This window comes from Vespula pensylvanica, chromosome 4 (assembly GCF_014466175.1).
Source record: "Vespula pensylvanica isolate Volc-1 chromosome 4, ASM1446617v1, whole genome shotgun sequence".
Taxonomy (NCBI): Eukaryota; Metazoa; Arthropoda; class Insecta; order Hymenoptera; family Vespidae; genus Vespula; species Vespula pensylvanica.
In genome coordinates, this window is record NC_057688.1 from 4,295,905 (window position 1) to 4,309,853 (window position 13,949).

General features: G+C 30.8%; 2 protein-coding genes across 2 annotated transcripts; one reads left to right on the plus strand and one right to left on the minus strand.

Annotated features, from left to right (window-relative positions):
• Window positions 1-696: 696 nt before the first annotated feature.
• Window positions 697-4,204, plus strand: LOC122628580 (sodium channel protein Nach-like). Its single transcript, XM_043810996.1, has 12 exons — window positions 697-894; window positions 969-1,099; window positions 1,161-1,348; window positions 1,596-1,746; window positions 1,820-1,965; window positions 2,046-2,136; window positions 2,261-2,524; window positions 2,871-2,970; window positions 3,058-3,114; window positions 3,270-3,399; window positions 3,516-3,622; window positions 3,846-4,204. Exons 1-12 carry the CDS (start codon window positions 861-863, stop codon window positions 4,202-4,204), a joined length of 1,758 nt encoding a protein of 585 aa, XP_043666931.1. The 5' UTR covers window positions 697-860.
• A 205-nt stretch (window positions 4,205-4,409) lies between these two features.
• LOC122628964 (mu-type opioid receptor) lies at window positions 4,410-9,224 on the minus strand. The gene is made up of 9 exons (XM_043811896.1): window positions 9,076-9,224; window positions 8,610-8,835; window positions 8,422-8,530; window positions 8,063-8,292; window positions 7,291-7,483; window positions 6,190-6,351; window positions 5,957-6,122; window positions 5,257-5,405; window positions 4,410-4,787 (listed from the first exon to the last, which is right to left on the minus strand). Exons 3-9 carry the CDS (start codon window positions 8,526-8,528, stop codon window positions 4,580-4,582), a joined length of 1,215 nt encoding a protein of 404 aa, XP_043667831.1. The 5' UTR covers window positions 8,529-8,530; window positions 8,610-8,835; window positions 9,076-9,224; the 3' UTR covers window positions 4,410-4,579.
• Window positions 9,225-13,949: the final 4,725 nt, after the last annotated feature.

Sequence of the window (13,949 nt, forward strand, 5' to 3'; positions counted from 1 at the left end):
CAAAATATATATTTACTGATTAATTTGATTTTGAAGGCGACATAAAAAGAGTTTTTTTTTTATGTACGCGAAGATTTTAAAGTATACTTTATATTACTTAAATTAACTTTAAATATGTTATGTATTTGCTCGATATATAAATTTTATTATGATTTTCTGTCATATCACATCAGTAAGGTAATGTTTCAAAGCCCTTACAATATCGTTAATCATTTTAATTATTTATGATAAATGAATAATTAAAATAATTAAATATGATGAAATAAAAAATAACAATTATTTAAAAAATCTCGATAAGCATTATATTCTTCACTATGTCGGGAACACGAAGAACTTTTTACATACCCTTTATCATGCTTAAAAGACAGTAAAAATAGTTCTAAGTTTCCATTGTATTTGTTTAGAATTCTTCGAAGAAAAGTTATACCAAGAAACTTATTACACGTTTCAAAGGACAATTTCATAAAATATTTAACTTTATTATTTTATATGTATATACATTCAAAGTAGCACAATGCAGGTCACAAACTTTTAATCTCATCTATAGAGTACTCGACAACAGCTCGTAATGCGTAACTCCAATGTTTACCACATATCGACGGATATTACCACAAGCTAGTGAGATTATGAGAAATAGAGGCTTATAATTCAACCGTGCAATTTCGTCGTATGCACTTAAGAAGATTAGAAAGAAAATGTAATATTGACAAGGAAATATCGATTATGGTATTTGTAAAAATGACAATGCAAAGTGAGAAAACTCATGGTCAGTTCGCTTTTAGCTTTGAATCTTTTTCACTTTCTTCAAATTCATTTCTTCGTAACTTTAGCGTAAACTTGGAAATTTGATTTAAATAATAATGAGAGTTCATAGTTTTCGTAGTATATCTCGTAGTAAGTAAAATTGAATAAAATTAAATTTTTATATCATGATCATGCAGATACTTTATAAACTAAAAACGTTGTAGGAAAGAGAAAAGCGATTTCTCAGTGTTTAAGAGAAAAAATAAAGATCTATTGCAAGAATACAACACTGCACGGATTCCGTTACTTGACGGTTCATCAGTCAACGATAATTGAGAGCATGCTTTGGTTCTTGGTAAGAAATTTATCTGACTTAAAAGTTATTGTACATATAAAATCTACTTTATCCTTCGTAGGTTTGCATAATGAGCATCATTTTTTGCATCATCCTGATGATGAGACTTTGGCATAATTTTGACGAAAATCCAACAGCTACTGCCATAAGTACAACCAACCCTATATGGAACATATATTTTCCCGGTGTCACGATTTGTAACAACAATAAAGTTTACAATCCTCATGCAAAAATCTTTGGAAATATTTTGTAAGAGAAATCTATTTATGTGAAATTTCTATCACTTTATGTTGAATTTTTATCGAAGTTTACAAAATTGTGAATAATCAAATCGATTGAAAATATTCGTTTTATAAGAAAACAAGAGTCTTGTAAAAACTAAGTGAAAATTATTTTTAAAGTAAAAAGCAAATTTTTCCCGATAGAATTCACCGTTATTTTTATTTATTTTATGATGGTTTGCGACATGACATTTGTGCTTTTATTAAATCGATAGATCTAGAAACGGTATAAACCACAGTCAAAGCGAAAAGTTTTTTGTTTCGTTGATGAAACTGACGCGTCCCGATAAAACTGATGTGGACAATTTAACAGCAACACGAGCACTTGAAGTTCTCGGATTTACAGTTGACAGGCTCATGTACGAGGTACTAATTGATCAAAAATATATTCCTTTAAAGAGGATATTCAAAATAATTGTTTTTTGTTTCGTCGTTACAGTTGATGCAACCCTGTAAAACGATGTTATTGAGGTGCGCTTGGCTAGGACAAAAATTTAATTGTAGTGATATTTTCAAAGCCGTTAAATCCAGAGAAGGCTACTGTTGTGCCTTTAATTATCATTTCAATTTGGACCGACCATATGGGTATCGACAAAATTATTTTTAATATAGTAATTTGTTAAAAAGAATCACTAATGATAATTATTAGTTACATTCATTGATAGATACGATAATTACGACTTAAAAAATTCATCGGAAGAGAGCGATCGCTCGGACATACCATCAGAGGAATTACCAGGAATTGGACAAATTCAGGTAAAATTTGAACGATTTGAATTTATTTGTAGACAAAATAAAACATTAGAAATACTGTAACAATTCTATACGCGTGTAAAATGTAAAGCACTAACTATTAAAAATAGAAATATTATGAATTTAGAAAGCTCCTGGATCAGGACGTGATGTAGGTCTAGCAGTGGCTTTGAATGTTGAAGGTGAACATTACAAAAGTTCTAATAGACCTTTCGCGGGTGCTACCGTATTAATCCACGATCCAAAGGATTATCCGGATATCGGGATTCATTCGATGAGCGTATTGCCAGGACACGTCATGGGGATCGGTATTTCCGGTACGACGACGGAAAGTTCACAAGATTTACGACAGCTTCCTTTAAAAAGGCGCATGTGTCTCTTTCAAGACGAGGTTTGTACTGTATAATTGGAAAAAGTGTCAGTTACTTTGAATAATGAATCTTGATTGTAAAATATCGCAAAAATAATTTATACTAACTCGTAATGATTTATATTTATATTGAATGTTTAAGATATTATTCTATATTTCATTGATAACGTTGGTGTTTTGCGAGCGCCATTTATCAGTAAAATTTTGTGAAATTTTTCTAATAGATAACGTGCAAATATAAAATAATGCAGATATAAAAAATTTTACTTTCTATCACTAGTAATGTACTCGTCAAGACGACTAATTTGATATGCATTTATCAAGGGTTATACATACGTGTACGATATCTTAGATAAACTTGTTCTAGGTGAGGGGTAACAGTAATTATAGCTTTCAATCTTGCGTCTCGAACTGCATCTATATGCGCGTGCATAAATATTGCGGTTGCCTGCCATTTTATTATCCGAGTAAATATAACGATCGATTATTGCCTTAACAAAATTCTTTGATTTTTTTTCTTCTTCATTTTCATTTTTTTTTTTTTTCTATTTCAGATGAAAACAGTAGGACTTGCTTTCTGACGGACATAGATTGCATTTTGAATCATCGAAGTAAGAAAACAAGAACAATAAATAGATAAATAGAAACAGACCTTTTTCTTTTTTGAGAATAGCAATTGGATTTAAATTTATTAGAATTAAACTTCGTTCAATGTGAAGGGACAATCATTGAATAAGCTATAAACGATATTTCTTTGCGATTATAGGAATTGTCTCAACGTATGAAACGTCGTTCGAGAACGAATGCAATTGCTTGCCACAATGCTCTGATACGTTTTACGATGTCGTATCGGAGAGTATAGCCATTGAAGATGTTGGATACAATTCTGAAATAACGTAAGAATGACATCGAATTACTTCCTTGTTGCTTGCATCGTTTTCTTACAATTGTAAAATCGACGATTGTACAATTTCACGCTCTCTTTTTTTCTATTTGTCTTATTTGCTTGCAGTCGCGATTTGGATAACAAAAACGCTTCCTTCATTTACGTTTACTTTCGCGATATCTCTTACATCGAATATCGTAAACAGAATATTATGAGCTGGGACAGCCTTCTCGGTGAGTAATAAAAATAAAATCTAATACAATTTATTCGAGTGCTTATTTGTAAATTAATTTGTATTTTATAAAATATATATATTAAAATTTCAATGATATTGTGTAAACGTAATGGAACTTTTATTATTAAATAACATTTTATTTTTTAATGAAACAATAAGGAAAAAAAAAGAAATATTTCTTTTATTCGATGATATTTTCTTTCTTTCTTTCTCTTTTTCAGCATCCTTCGGTGGTATCTTCGGACTTTGTCTCGGTGGTTCGGTCATAAGTTTGGTCGAATTACTTTATTACATTGTTCGCGAGTTTTTCTATCTTCGTAAAGGATCAACATCAGCGAAGAGAAACTTTCCGGCTGCCTCGGAACTCTTCTTGTCGACTCCATTGAAGGACTCCAAATGGAAGAAATTTAATGGTCAACGCGGAATGAATTATAACGAGAGACCGATTTACGTCGTTGCAAATCGGAAGCTTCTTCGTCGACAAGAGAAAAATTACAATGACAGTAGTAGTATTACTACTATTAATAATAATAGTAATGTCTTTTTAAGGAAACTAAAATTTCAACGATATTACGATTAAATCGAATTTCGTATTGTAAGAGACAAAAATAATTGTTCGTAATCTTACATAAATTGTATCTATAGTTTTTTGTTAACTTTTTGATGTATTTTTCTTTCAAAAAGAGTAAGAATTGAACAGATTGTTTAAAGACTTTCATTGCAAGTAGAATAACAGTAAAAAAGAATATGATTTAAATGTCCGAAATTTTAACGACAAACTTATTTGCAAAAAAATCACAGTTTAATTCGAGTAGTAAGGAATGAAGGATTCTTACAAAAGAATCAAACTACTACGATGATGAAATAATCATAAGCTTTATTTTCGACGAAATATCGTTTTTCATTTTATAAAATATTTACGTGCACATACACAAATATATAATTGAATCAAAAATTAAGAAAACAAATTACAGTATGATACGTTCATTAATTGGCTTCCTGAAACGATCGCATTTATCCTCATTGTGTTACCCTCCTGTATCATGGACTTTCTATAGAGAACTTGTTTTAAATGTGAGAGAAAATGTGGACTCAAGAGGGAGTAGAGCACGAAATTGAATGAGCTGGAGATGGCACTAAGGAGGGTCGCGTAGATACGAAATCTGTGAAGAAAAAGTACGATGTTATTAAAATTATTAAATTATTAAAGAAAGAAAAAATCTTCAACAATTAATTCATTTTTGTCAGACAGATCGACCTTTAGTCGCCTTAGTAAAAAAAAAAAAAAAAAAAAAAAAAAAAAAAAAAAAAAAAAAAATCGTCTATTTTTCCTACGAATTTTATTAATGAATTATATTCATTTATTAAAGTTAAAAGAAAATCAAGATGGTAAAATCTATTTATCTGATTTCGTTCTGAAAATTTATTTCATGTTTATCGATTTAGTATCGTTTATCGATTTTTCAGTCTAACGATTTTAGAACAAATATGGATCAACTAAACATCGTTGTGAATAAACGTGGACAGCGAAAAAGCATCTCCTATTTATTTTCGAAATATTTATGTTCTACTTTTGGTGTCTATTTATCTCATGTAATAGGAATCGAAAAGGTTCGAAGATTGAGTCGTCACCTTTCGAGAAAAACTTCGTGGACGATGGTCAGATCTCCATCATATAAAAGAGAAATTGCGCTGCGACGTGACGCCAAGTGTGTTGGAACTTCGCCCACGACGAAAACGAATGCGATGCCTACCAGCATTACGGTCAATCTCGTTTGATCCTAAGAAACAAGAAAGCATTACGATAAAAGTCGATAAAAGAACTTCCAGCTAAAGCTTTTGTCTTTATTTTCTTTCGGACATATCTTCCTCTTTTTCTCTCTTTCTCTTACGTTATACGCACATATTGTGTAGTAACGTTTGTTATTTCGTGTCATTTCATATAACGGAATAATGTTTTCCGTTTTACTTAAAGTCAAATACATAAGTATCTAAAAGGTCTTTGAAAAATATCGAAACTTGGTAAAGTTATAGTTAATTGAACAAATAAAAAATAAATAAATAAATAATCTCACTGCTCCTGTCACCTTTTAAAGAATTATATTTTTCAAATAATATTTCACGTTCAAAATAATATGCGTATTTATGATTATAACTGATATACCATATAATATTTGAAAGCGTTATTATTATACCTATAAATTGTCTAACTTTCAAACTTTGTATTTCTGTATACTATATTTCTTTTATTTTTCTATTTTGTTTGCTTACAATTCATTTTCTTATTCCTTTCTAACGATTAAAATCATGAGAAAATATCAGGTTGACATACCTTGAACTGATTACATTCTCTGGCGTTACATCGTTTCAACAATTCTTTCCGCTGGTTGAGCATTTTCATCATGTTGAAGCACATAATGCTATTGGCGATGAACAAGAATATGGCTGGTAAAAGTCCAAAGATCATCAGTTGAAGCCAATTCTGAAGTTTATACAACCTGCAATGACATGTTTTGCATTTTTTTTTTTTTCATATTCGTTGTGTAGACAAGATATGAAACTTACCATGAATGAAAAAATTGTGTCGTCATTAGGTCGCCACGCGCGTTATACTTATACATGAAATAGTAAGGGACGTTGATGATGATAGTAAAGAAGGTTGAGACGATCATCATCCTTCGGGCGATGTGCTGACTGCAGAACTTCGGAGTTTTGCAACTTGGCTGGCTAAGGGTAAAACAAAAGAGTTTAACTCGTTAAACTTTCTCGTAGATAATCTTGCAAACAAATATGTAACTTTTTCCTCGTTGGAAAAGAAAAAAGAGGGAAAAGAAGTCAAATAATGGTTTTTAAGATTTTTCTCTTTGTTCATTTTTATCAAACTAATCGAACAAACTTTATTTATTATCATGAATACGATTAAACTCATTACTCACTCAAACTAATTTCTACTATATAAGAATATCTTGCATAATTATTTATTGTTGGTGTTCAGCGATAATACGCACACATAAAGTTATTTAAATAAATATACAGTTCTTCTGGTGTGTGAGTGCGGGAAAGTTTTATTGACTTGGACTTTATTGCACCCTTTACTGGCTGGCAAACCCGAGAACGTGAAGGAGCATAGAACGAGTCGGTACAAGCTGAACCGTCACGTCGACAAGATTAAGAGCAACAAGAGCTCAAGTGCTAAAATTACATACAGTTATCTTTTCGCAATGTTCTTATATCAATACATCTCTTTTGTAAATATCTATGTATCAACAACGTTATTTTACTGTATATTCTATTCTTATATTTTTGATAAATGAACAAAAATTCAACATTTATTTAAGAAGAGATCAATGAACTTAATAATTTTTCGGGAAAATTATCCTGAAACTATGTTTCATTTATGAAGTGATCATTGGTTATTAATGAGTAAATAATGTCATTTTATCTCACAGGTTTATGCGGTAAGATTCATCTCTAGAGTTTAGAATATCTAAATCGATATCATGATCGATAGAATTGATATTAATTTCAGAAATATGTTTTATTTGCTTAAGGCAAGTATTAGCCTCTCCTTCTCTCTCTCTCTCTCTCTCTCTCTCTCTCTCTCTCACTCTATCTTTCTCATATATACACAGATACACGTACATTGTACATTTACACTCTACCTACCTACAAACCATCGCAAGTCTATCGATGGTGACGCACACGGTAGCCCATACGGTGATATTGGATGAAATTGAGCCAAGTGGAAGATGCACGAAGGCATCGAACTCGAGCCAACCTGGTTTGCACCAGAAAATTCCTCTTGCCAGGCCAGAGAATAGAAGGAGAGTGCACGTTACGAGATCAGCACCAGCTAGGACTGCCAATTTCGTTCGTTTCCCATAATCGATAGGTCAAAACGTTTGAAAATAGTTGCATGCGAATGCTCACGAGTTCCCAGATTGATATCGTTATTATATTTTTTATTATTACTATGTACTATATCGAATGAATTTCTTTTAGTAAGTTGTTTGAAGTATCGGATATTCGATAAGAATATCTATAAATGCTCAAATGTTCAAATGAAGCTATTTTATTGTACGACTAGCATAAATTGATTTTATATTGTTTTGAGGTATTTAAAATTATACATTTTATATATGCGTTATTAAAAATATTACTGTTTTTACTATAAAAAAATTTATTTTATTAAATTAATTTATTTTTTGATATAGTAAGACGATTCTCGATAATTTCAAAATAAAGTGATAATGCAAGTGCGAAATATATTGATGCATAGACATTTTTTCCAAGTAATAATATAAAATTCATTAAAAAAATTATTCTTTTCTTTTATCTTTGTCGTTCTTCTTTATCGTACAATCTCGATATCAATCTGGTGAGAATCGTTGTTAAGAGCCTTACATATATAGCGAGGAAAAATAAATTATTTTCTGACCTGCCAGATACGTATAAGTGGACGTCTTCAGACATCGTTTTAAGATAACCACAAGAATGAGAATGTTACCAATTATTCCAAGAGTGGAAATTATCGGTGTAACGATGCTGTATATTATTATACTTATCATTGTTGGCTGACCGACCCACAAACTGCTATTTGATAATTTACTATCGGTCGCATTTCTCGATGATTTTAATGAAAAGAAATGGATGTCGAAGTTATGATCTCTATGGATAATTTGTAAATTTGATTAGTCCTAAATTTTTTAATTTTAATTATAAAAAACTATATCTCTTATAATCAAGAAAATTTAAGAATTGTTTTTTCTTTATATGTATTGATAAGTAAAATATCACCTTTTGCAAAGTGTACGCATATCCTCTGAAAAATTGCGATAAATAGGTTTCATAATTAACCAATGAGATTCAAAATTTGGTTCGTAATGCAGAAAAGCTCTACCCATTTCTATAAGAAGTAAAGTAAATCGTATAGGTAGCAAAATATAGGTTGAACATTTGAGATCTCCAATTTACCTTACACTCACAATCAAAACTGTTCGAACGAAGAATGAATCGATGGCTGACAGGACCTAAGAACGCTTCTGGAAAAATGAAAAAACTTGTTCACGATGAAATACTGCTGAAAATAATTTCTCTCCCTTTGTCTCTCTCTCTCTCTCTTTCTCTCTCAAACTAATTCGTCGCACGTCGGAATTAAGAATTAATCCATAAGTTCGCTCATTTCAAGATGACAGTCAATAGCAGGAGCATCTGTGAAATTTATAGTAGTTAGTCACGTATTTAATGATTGAATTGTTTTACTTATTTCAATTGAAAGAAATTAATTAATTATTCACTTCTTTTGATTTTCTTCACATATTGTTATTGAATATTATCTATTGTTATTGTTTGTTTTTAAATGTTATTTATCTAATAAATAATATGTCGATATTTTACGATATCGTCTACTTAGATGCAAAATATGGATTGTAATGTGTCGTTAGTCGTTACCTATAGAATAGAGTAATGGCGATGTTCTTCACCGATGACGTTTTCGATTCGAACACGTAAAGATACTCGAATACTCATGAAGAACGATGAAACGTTTGCAGTAGTAAACGAGAGTTACGTATCGGAAAGACGTAAATATGTACAACCTATTGAACGAACTTCCATGGGACGTTTCTTGTGAACAATGAGACTGATGATCGACAGAAATAGATATACTGAAATTATTCGGAGGGGTTGTCAGATAACAGACGATAATATGTAGGCAAATATCGCGAACGTAGAATCGATATTCACGCATATATCTGATTGGCATAAAAAACGAGTATTACCTACCTATCTCTACCTACCTACCTACCTGCCTGCCTACCTACCTACCTACCTACCTACCTACCTACCTACCTACCTATCTACCCGTTAGCTAAATCAAATATTTATTTTTTCCGAGCCTTTCGTCTCGGCTTATTCAATTTATTTACTCTGTTGTTCGACCACTTCAAATTTCATTCGTTCGCTTGTGATGAAATTCGGCACGGAAACGTTTCCCTCGTAAAATTTATAAAGTTCTGATATTTACGTTATATTCGATATTCTAAATAAAAAAAAAAAAAGAAATTACGTACATCCTTCACTATCCAATAATTATTGGATCCAAAATGGAATGAAATATTCTTGAGCGTGTTTATTTTTACGAGATATTCATTAAAATTTTCATTTAATAAAGATGCCTAGCATAAATTATTATTATTATTATTATTATTATTATTATTATTATTATGTTATCAGTATTGTAAATGATAATAACGATTTATAATTGTATCGTTAGAATCGTCTAGAATAATAGCATGTATTAATCCTATTATCAACTAAAACAAAGAAATCATCGTTGTATTTGAAAAAATCAAATGAAACGAATTTTGTTAATTAAAGTCGTGATTAGAAGCGAGACAAGAAATCGAACATCGTTAAAATCTCGCAAAGATGTTACATAGGATCCAGGTACATCTGAACAAATGTCATTTAATTGATTCCATTTAGAGATGAATCATCGATAAGGTAAAAGGTGACTGTATAATCGTACTTGAGCATTAATGAACGAGCTTTGATGTAACCATGGAAACAACCACGATAACCGTTATCGATCGTTTTCACCATAGACACCTTCAAAGTTCTCGTTCTATCATAAATTGATTCTGTTAAAAGTTTTTACGAATTCGATACTTCTTAACACACAAATACACACGCATGCATTCTCTCTCACTTTCATTTTCATACGTTATTACGAGATTTCATCAATATTTTATAACACGAATTTTATTGAAAATGAAAGTAGAATGCAAAAAAATAAGAATTTATTTTTCATCTTTAGAATCGACTTTGTTGTTTTCCATATATATATTTTTTTGTCAAATATTTATTGCTACAATTGTGTTTACCGAGTTCAATTTAATAGGAGAACGCAAGTATCAGCTACGTGCTAATAAAGTCGGAGCTCCGTGTGTAATTATCATTAACGCGTTTAATTATAATTTTGAACTTAAAATTGTTTCATAAGTTCGCACAGCTTACCGTAAAACTTGGCTTATTGTTCTCTACGTTTTATTCGTCGAATAAGTATTGATAGTTTCTAATAATTTGAGTAGTAAAAATTTGAGTTCTAGAGAAACGTCACTAAATACATAATTAGTGTATTTTGACTTAGTTGGAATTAAGTTACTTCAAAATCGAAACATCGACGATCGTATATGTGATAGAAAAAACTTCGATGTTAATACAAACTTTTTCCAAGCAATTATAAACCGACACATTTTTTTCTTTCTTTCATATCATTCAATATTTTAAAAAATATTAAAAAAAGCTTTTGGAAAGTGATCGGACATATCAGATTTAATTCAAGCCAGATAATTGTTCTTTTGTTCGCATTCAAAATAAATCGCAAAATCGATTGATTCCAATCGAGGGTTTAATTAAAGGTACAAAACGTCTATCGAGTTAAAATTTTTCAATATCTATCTATCCTCTTTTACATAGTCGTTTCTTTATTCCTCTTTCAGAGGTAGTATTCTTCAAAAGTGTATTAGCCAAAAATCAAATGTGATCGAGGTAAGACATCTAAAAATAGAATCCATTGTTTCCTGAAAACTTGTCCATGTATGTGAACGTTTATGCACATGTATGGGCTCCCGCGCGCAGATGTGGTTGTATAGTCTTATTTCGAAAGAGCTGCCAACGTCACCGTCATCGTATCAATAGCCAACCCCGTTCTTTGTCCGGCATCTTGGAAAACTCGTGTAACCTTCTTTTTTTATCTCTCGCAATTCTCTCGAGACTGCTCCTGCTGACATAAGGGGAATATATGAAGACGATGGTTCCCAATGGTTCCAAAGATCGGCCACGAGTCGACGGCAGACCAATCGAGTAGACCATCGATCTTGGGATCTTACCAAGAAACAAACACACGTAAGGGAGTCAGTGAAACGCACATCCGTTATATCGCGTTTCTCTAAAGTACTTACGTACATAGCTATCTCCTTGACCAGCACACCTATCCTATGTTAGCTATAGAACTTGTAGTATCTATTAGTTGTTCCAAATGATTTCCATTACTGTGTATTATTTTTTTAAATTCGCTCGAAAGAAGAGAATGTATACTTAGATACCTTGCGATAAGTCAGACAAACTTATACAGTATGTTTGATTTTAATATATGCACGTAATTATTTCCTTGTATTAAAAATACAAAAAATGTTTCGGATAAATGGTGTATGGTGTCAAGGAGAACACATCGTGATGATAATTATTTAACTTTGCGATGATTTAGGAGAGTTTTGTAAAGATCACGTATACATTTTTTAATAGAACTTTATATTCTTTATTATATATTCTTGTAGCTGATGTCAAGCCGTTATCGAAACATTACTAACTTTTGTCTTTTGCCCAAACCATGCCATTATGTACTAAGATCGACCCAGTATCTTTCTCTTCATTTTACGTCGGGTAACGTTAATGCTGTAGGTAACGTAAGGAATATTAACATTGAAATTTAATATCTGTATAGTGGTTAGTACGAGAGATATAAGTTCTTGATAATAGTTATTAGTATTTTAACAACGTTTCAGTTTCGGTTATAAGAATATGCAATAAAAAAATATAGTTCTTATATATATATATATATATATTCTAGATATACGATCCTAATGGTGATATTTTAGTAAAGTATAAAAAGCATACATTTGGAAATAGGTCTTTTGGAGGATATAAAATCGTATTAGTAATTATTTTCTATTCGTGAGATTATTATCTTTAGAAATGTTTTGGAGTATTGGAATAATTTTGTTGGAGTAATTGTATTGGAGTAATATTGCATTAGTAATATTTTTATATTTAAGTAGGTAAATCCATGAAAACTGATGGAATAAAATATTGGATGAACAAAGAGAGATCGGTAAGATAGATAAGATAAGAACATGAAAAAATATCTCCTGTTTCATACTTTATGATTTCTCATTATTTTTTTTTATTACAAATTTATTGTATTTTTAGATGAACTTACCTTGACATATTTGATGAAATGTAAAATTAGAAGAATTATTATAACAACTTGAAATATAAGCCGATGTAACCGATCTTAACCAATGAGTCAATCAAGGCGATATCATTTACACCTAACGAGCTCGAAGCACGTAATATCATGGAACACGTTGTTGTAATATAATTACTTGGCGCTTATAGTCAATTTAAGGTCGCGTAATTGACACGGTGACCGTTATTTCATTTTATCAAATAATTATTTTTCATGTTGACCAAAATTGACGTAGGTACATATCTATATTAATAACAAAAAATATAAAAACACATATTTATATATCTACCGATACAAAAAGCTTACGTGATTGTTTAATTAAATATCGATCATTAAAAACAAGTAGATAATTATATTAAATTAGTTAATAGTAATTCAATTAAGTACCTGATCATCAGTGGCACTCGTTCAAACATATTTTTAAAAAGTTAACTAATTCATGAACTTTAATTCATCAATTTAATATCTATTTCTTTTTTTTTCTTATTTCGCATGAACAAAAAAGTTAGGTATCGGATTTATACGAAGGAATCGTAGACAAGTGTATGTCACGCACGGACTTCATACGTCTTCCTAATATATAATCGATATCCAACTCCAGAGACGAGGAAATGGCCTCACGAGCCACACCACGAGCATTCATCTTCGTCTCCCGTTAGAATAAAGTGGAGTTTCAAGATGACGAGGAGGATCACGAAATTGTCTCGAATAAAGTTGACAAGAATAATATTAAAGAAATCGTCGACACTCTCATCTATTTTGTTTATCAAACTGATACTTTAATACCTCTTTGACATAGTGCGATTAATTATAGATATTATCGATCTTCTATCTCCTTTTTCCAGCATTTTCGGGAAATCAGATTCATTATTCATTCATAAAGAAAATAAAAATATAAAATATTTATATCGCCAAGCATCGAGCAGACTTGTGTCAAGATATCAATCGAATGCTTTCAATATTGATAAACATATCCCGATAATGAAATTCGATCGGAGGAAAATTGAAGTTTAAAGGTAAAGAATAAAGCTGAAAGGTTGGATTCTATTCACGTGTAAAAGAAAACTCGTCTTGAATGCATTACGTTCTCTTTGGAGAAAATAGAAAAGGACTCTTTCATAAGTTCATTTTCTAAAAATATACTTGACGGTTTTCCAAGGATAGTGAAATTTAAAAACGATCCTTTGCATGCAGTTTCTTAAATATTGATTTTTATGAAATATTTAACGGAACATAATTATCGCGTTTCATTAAAGCTTTTATGAAACAAAATCTATGTAGATCCTTTGAAATC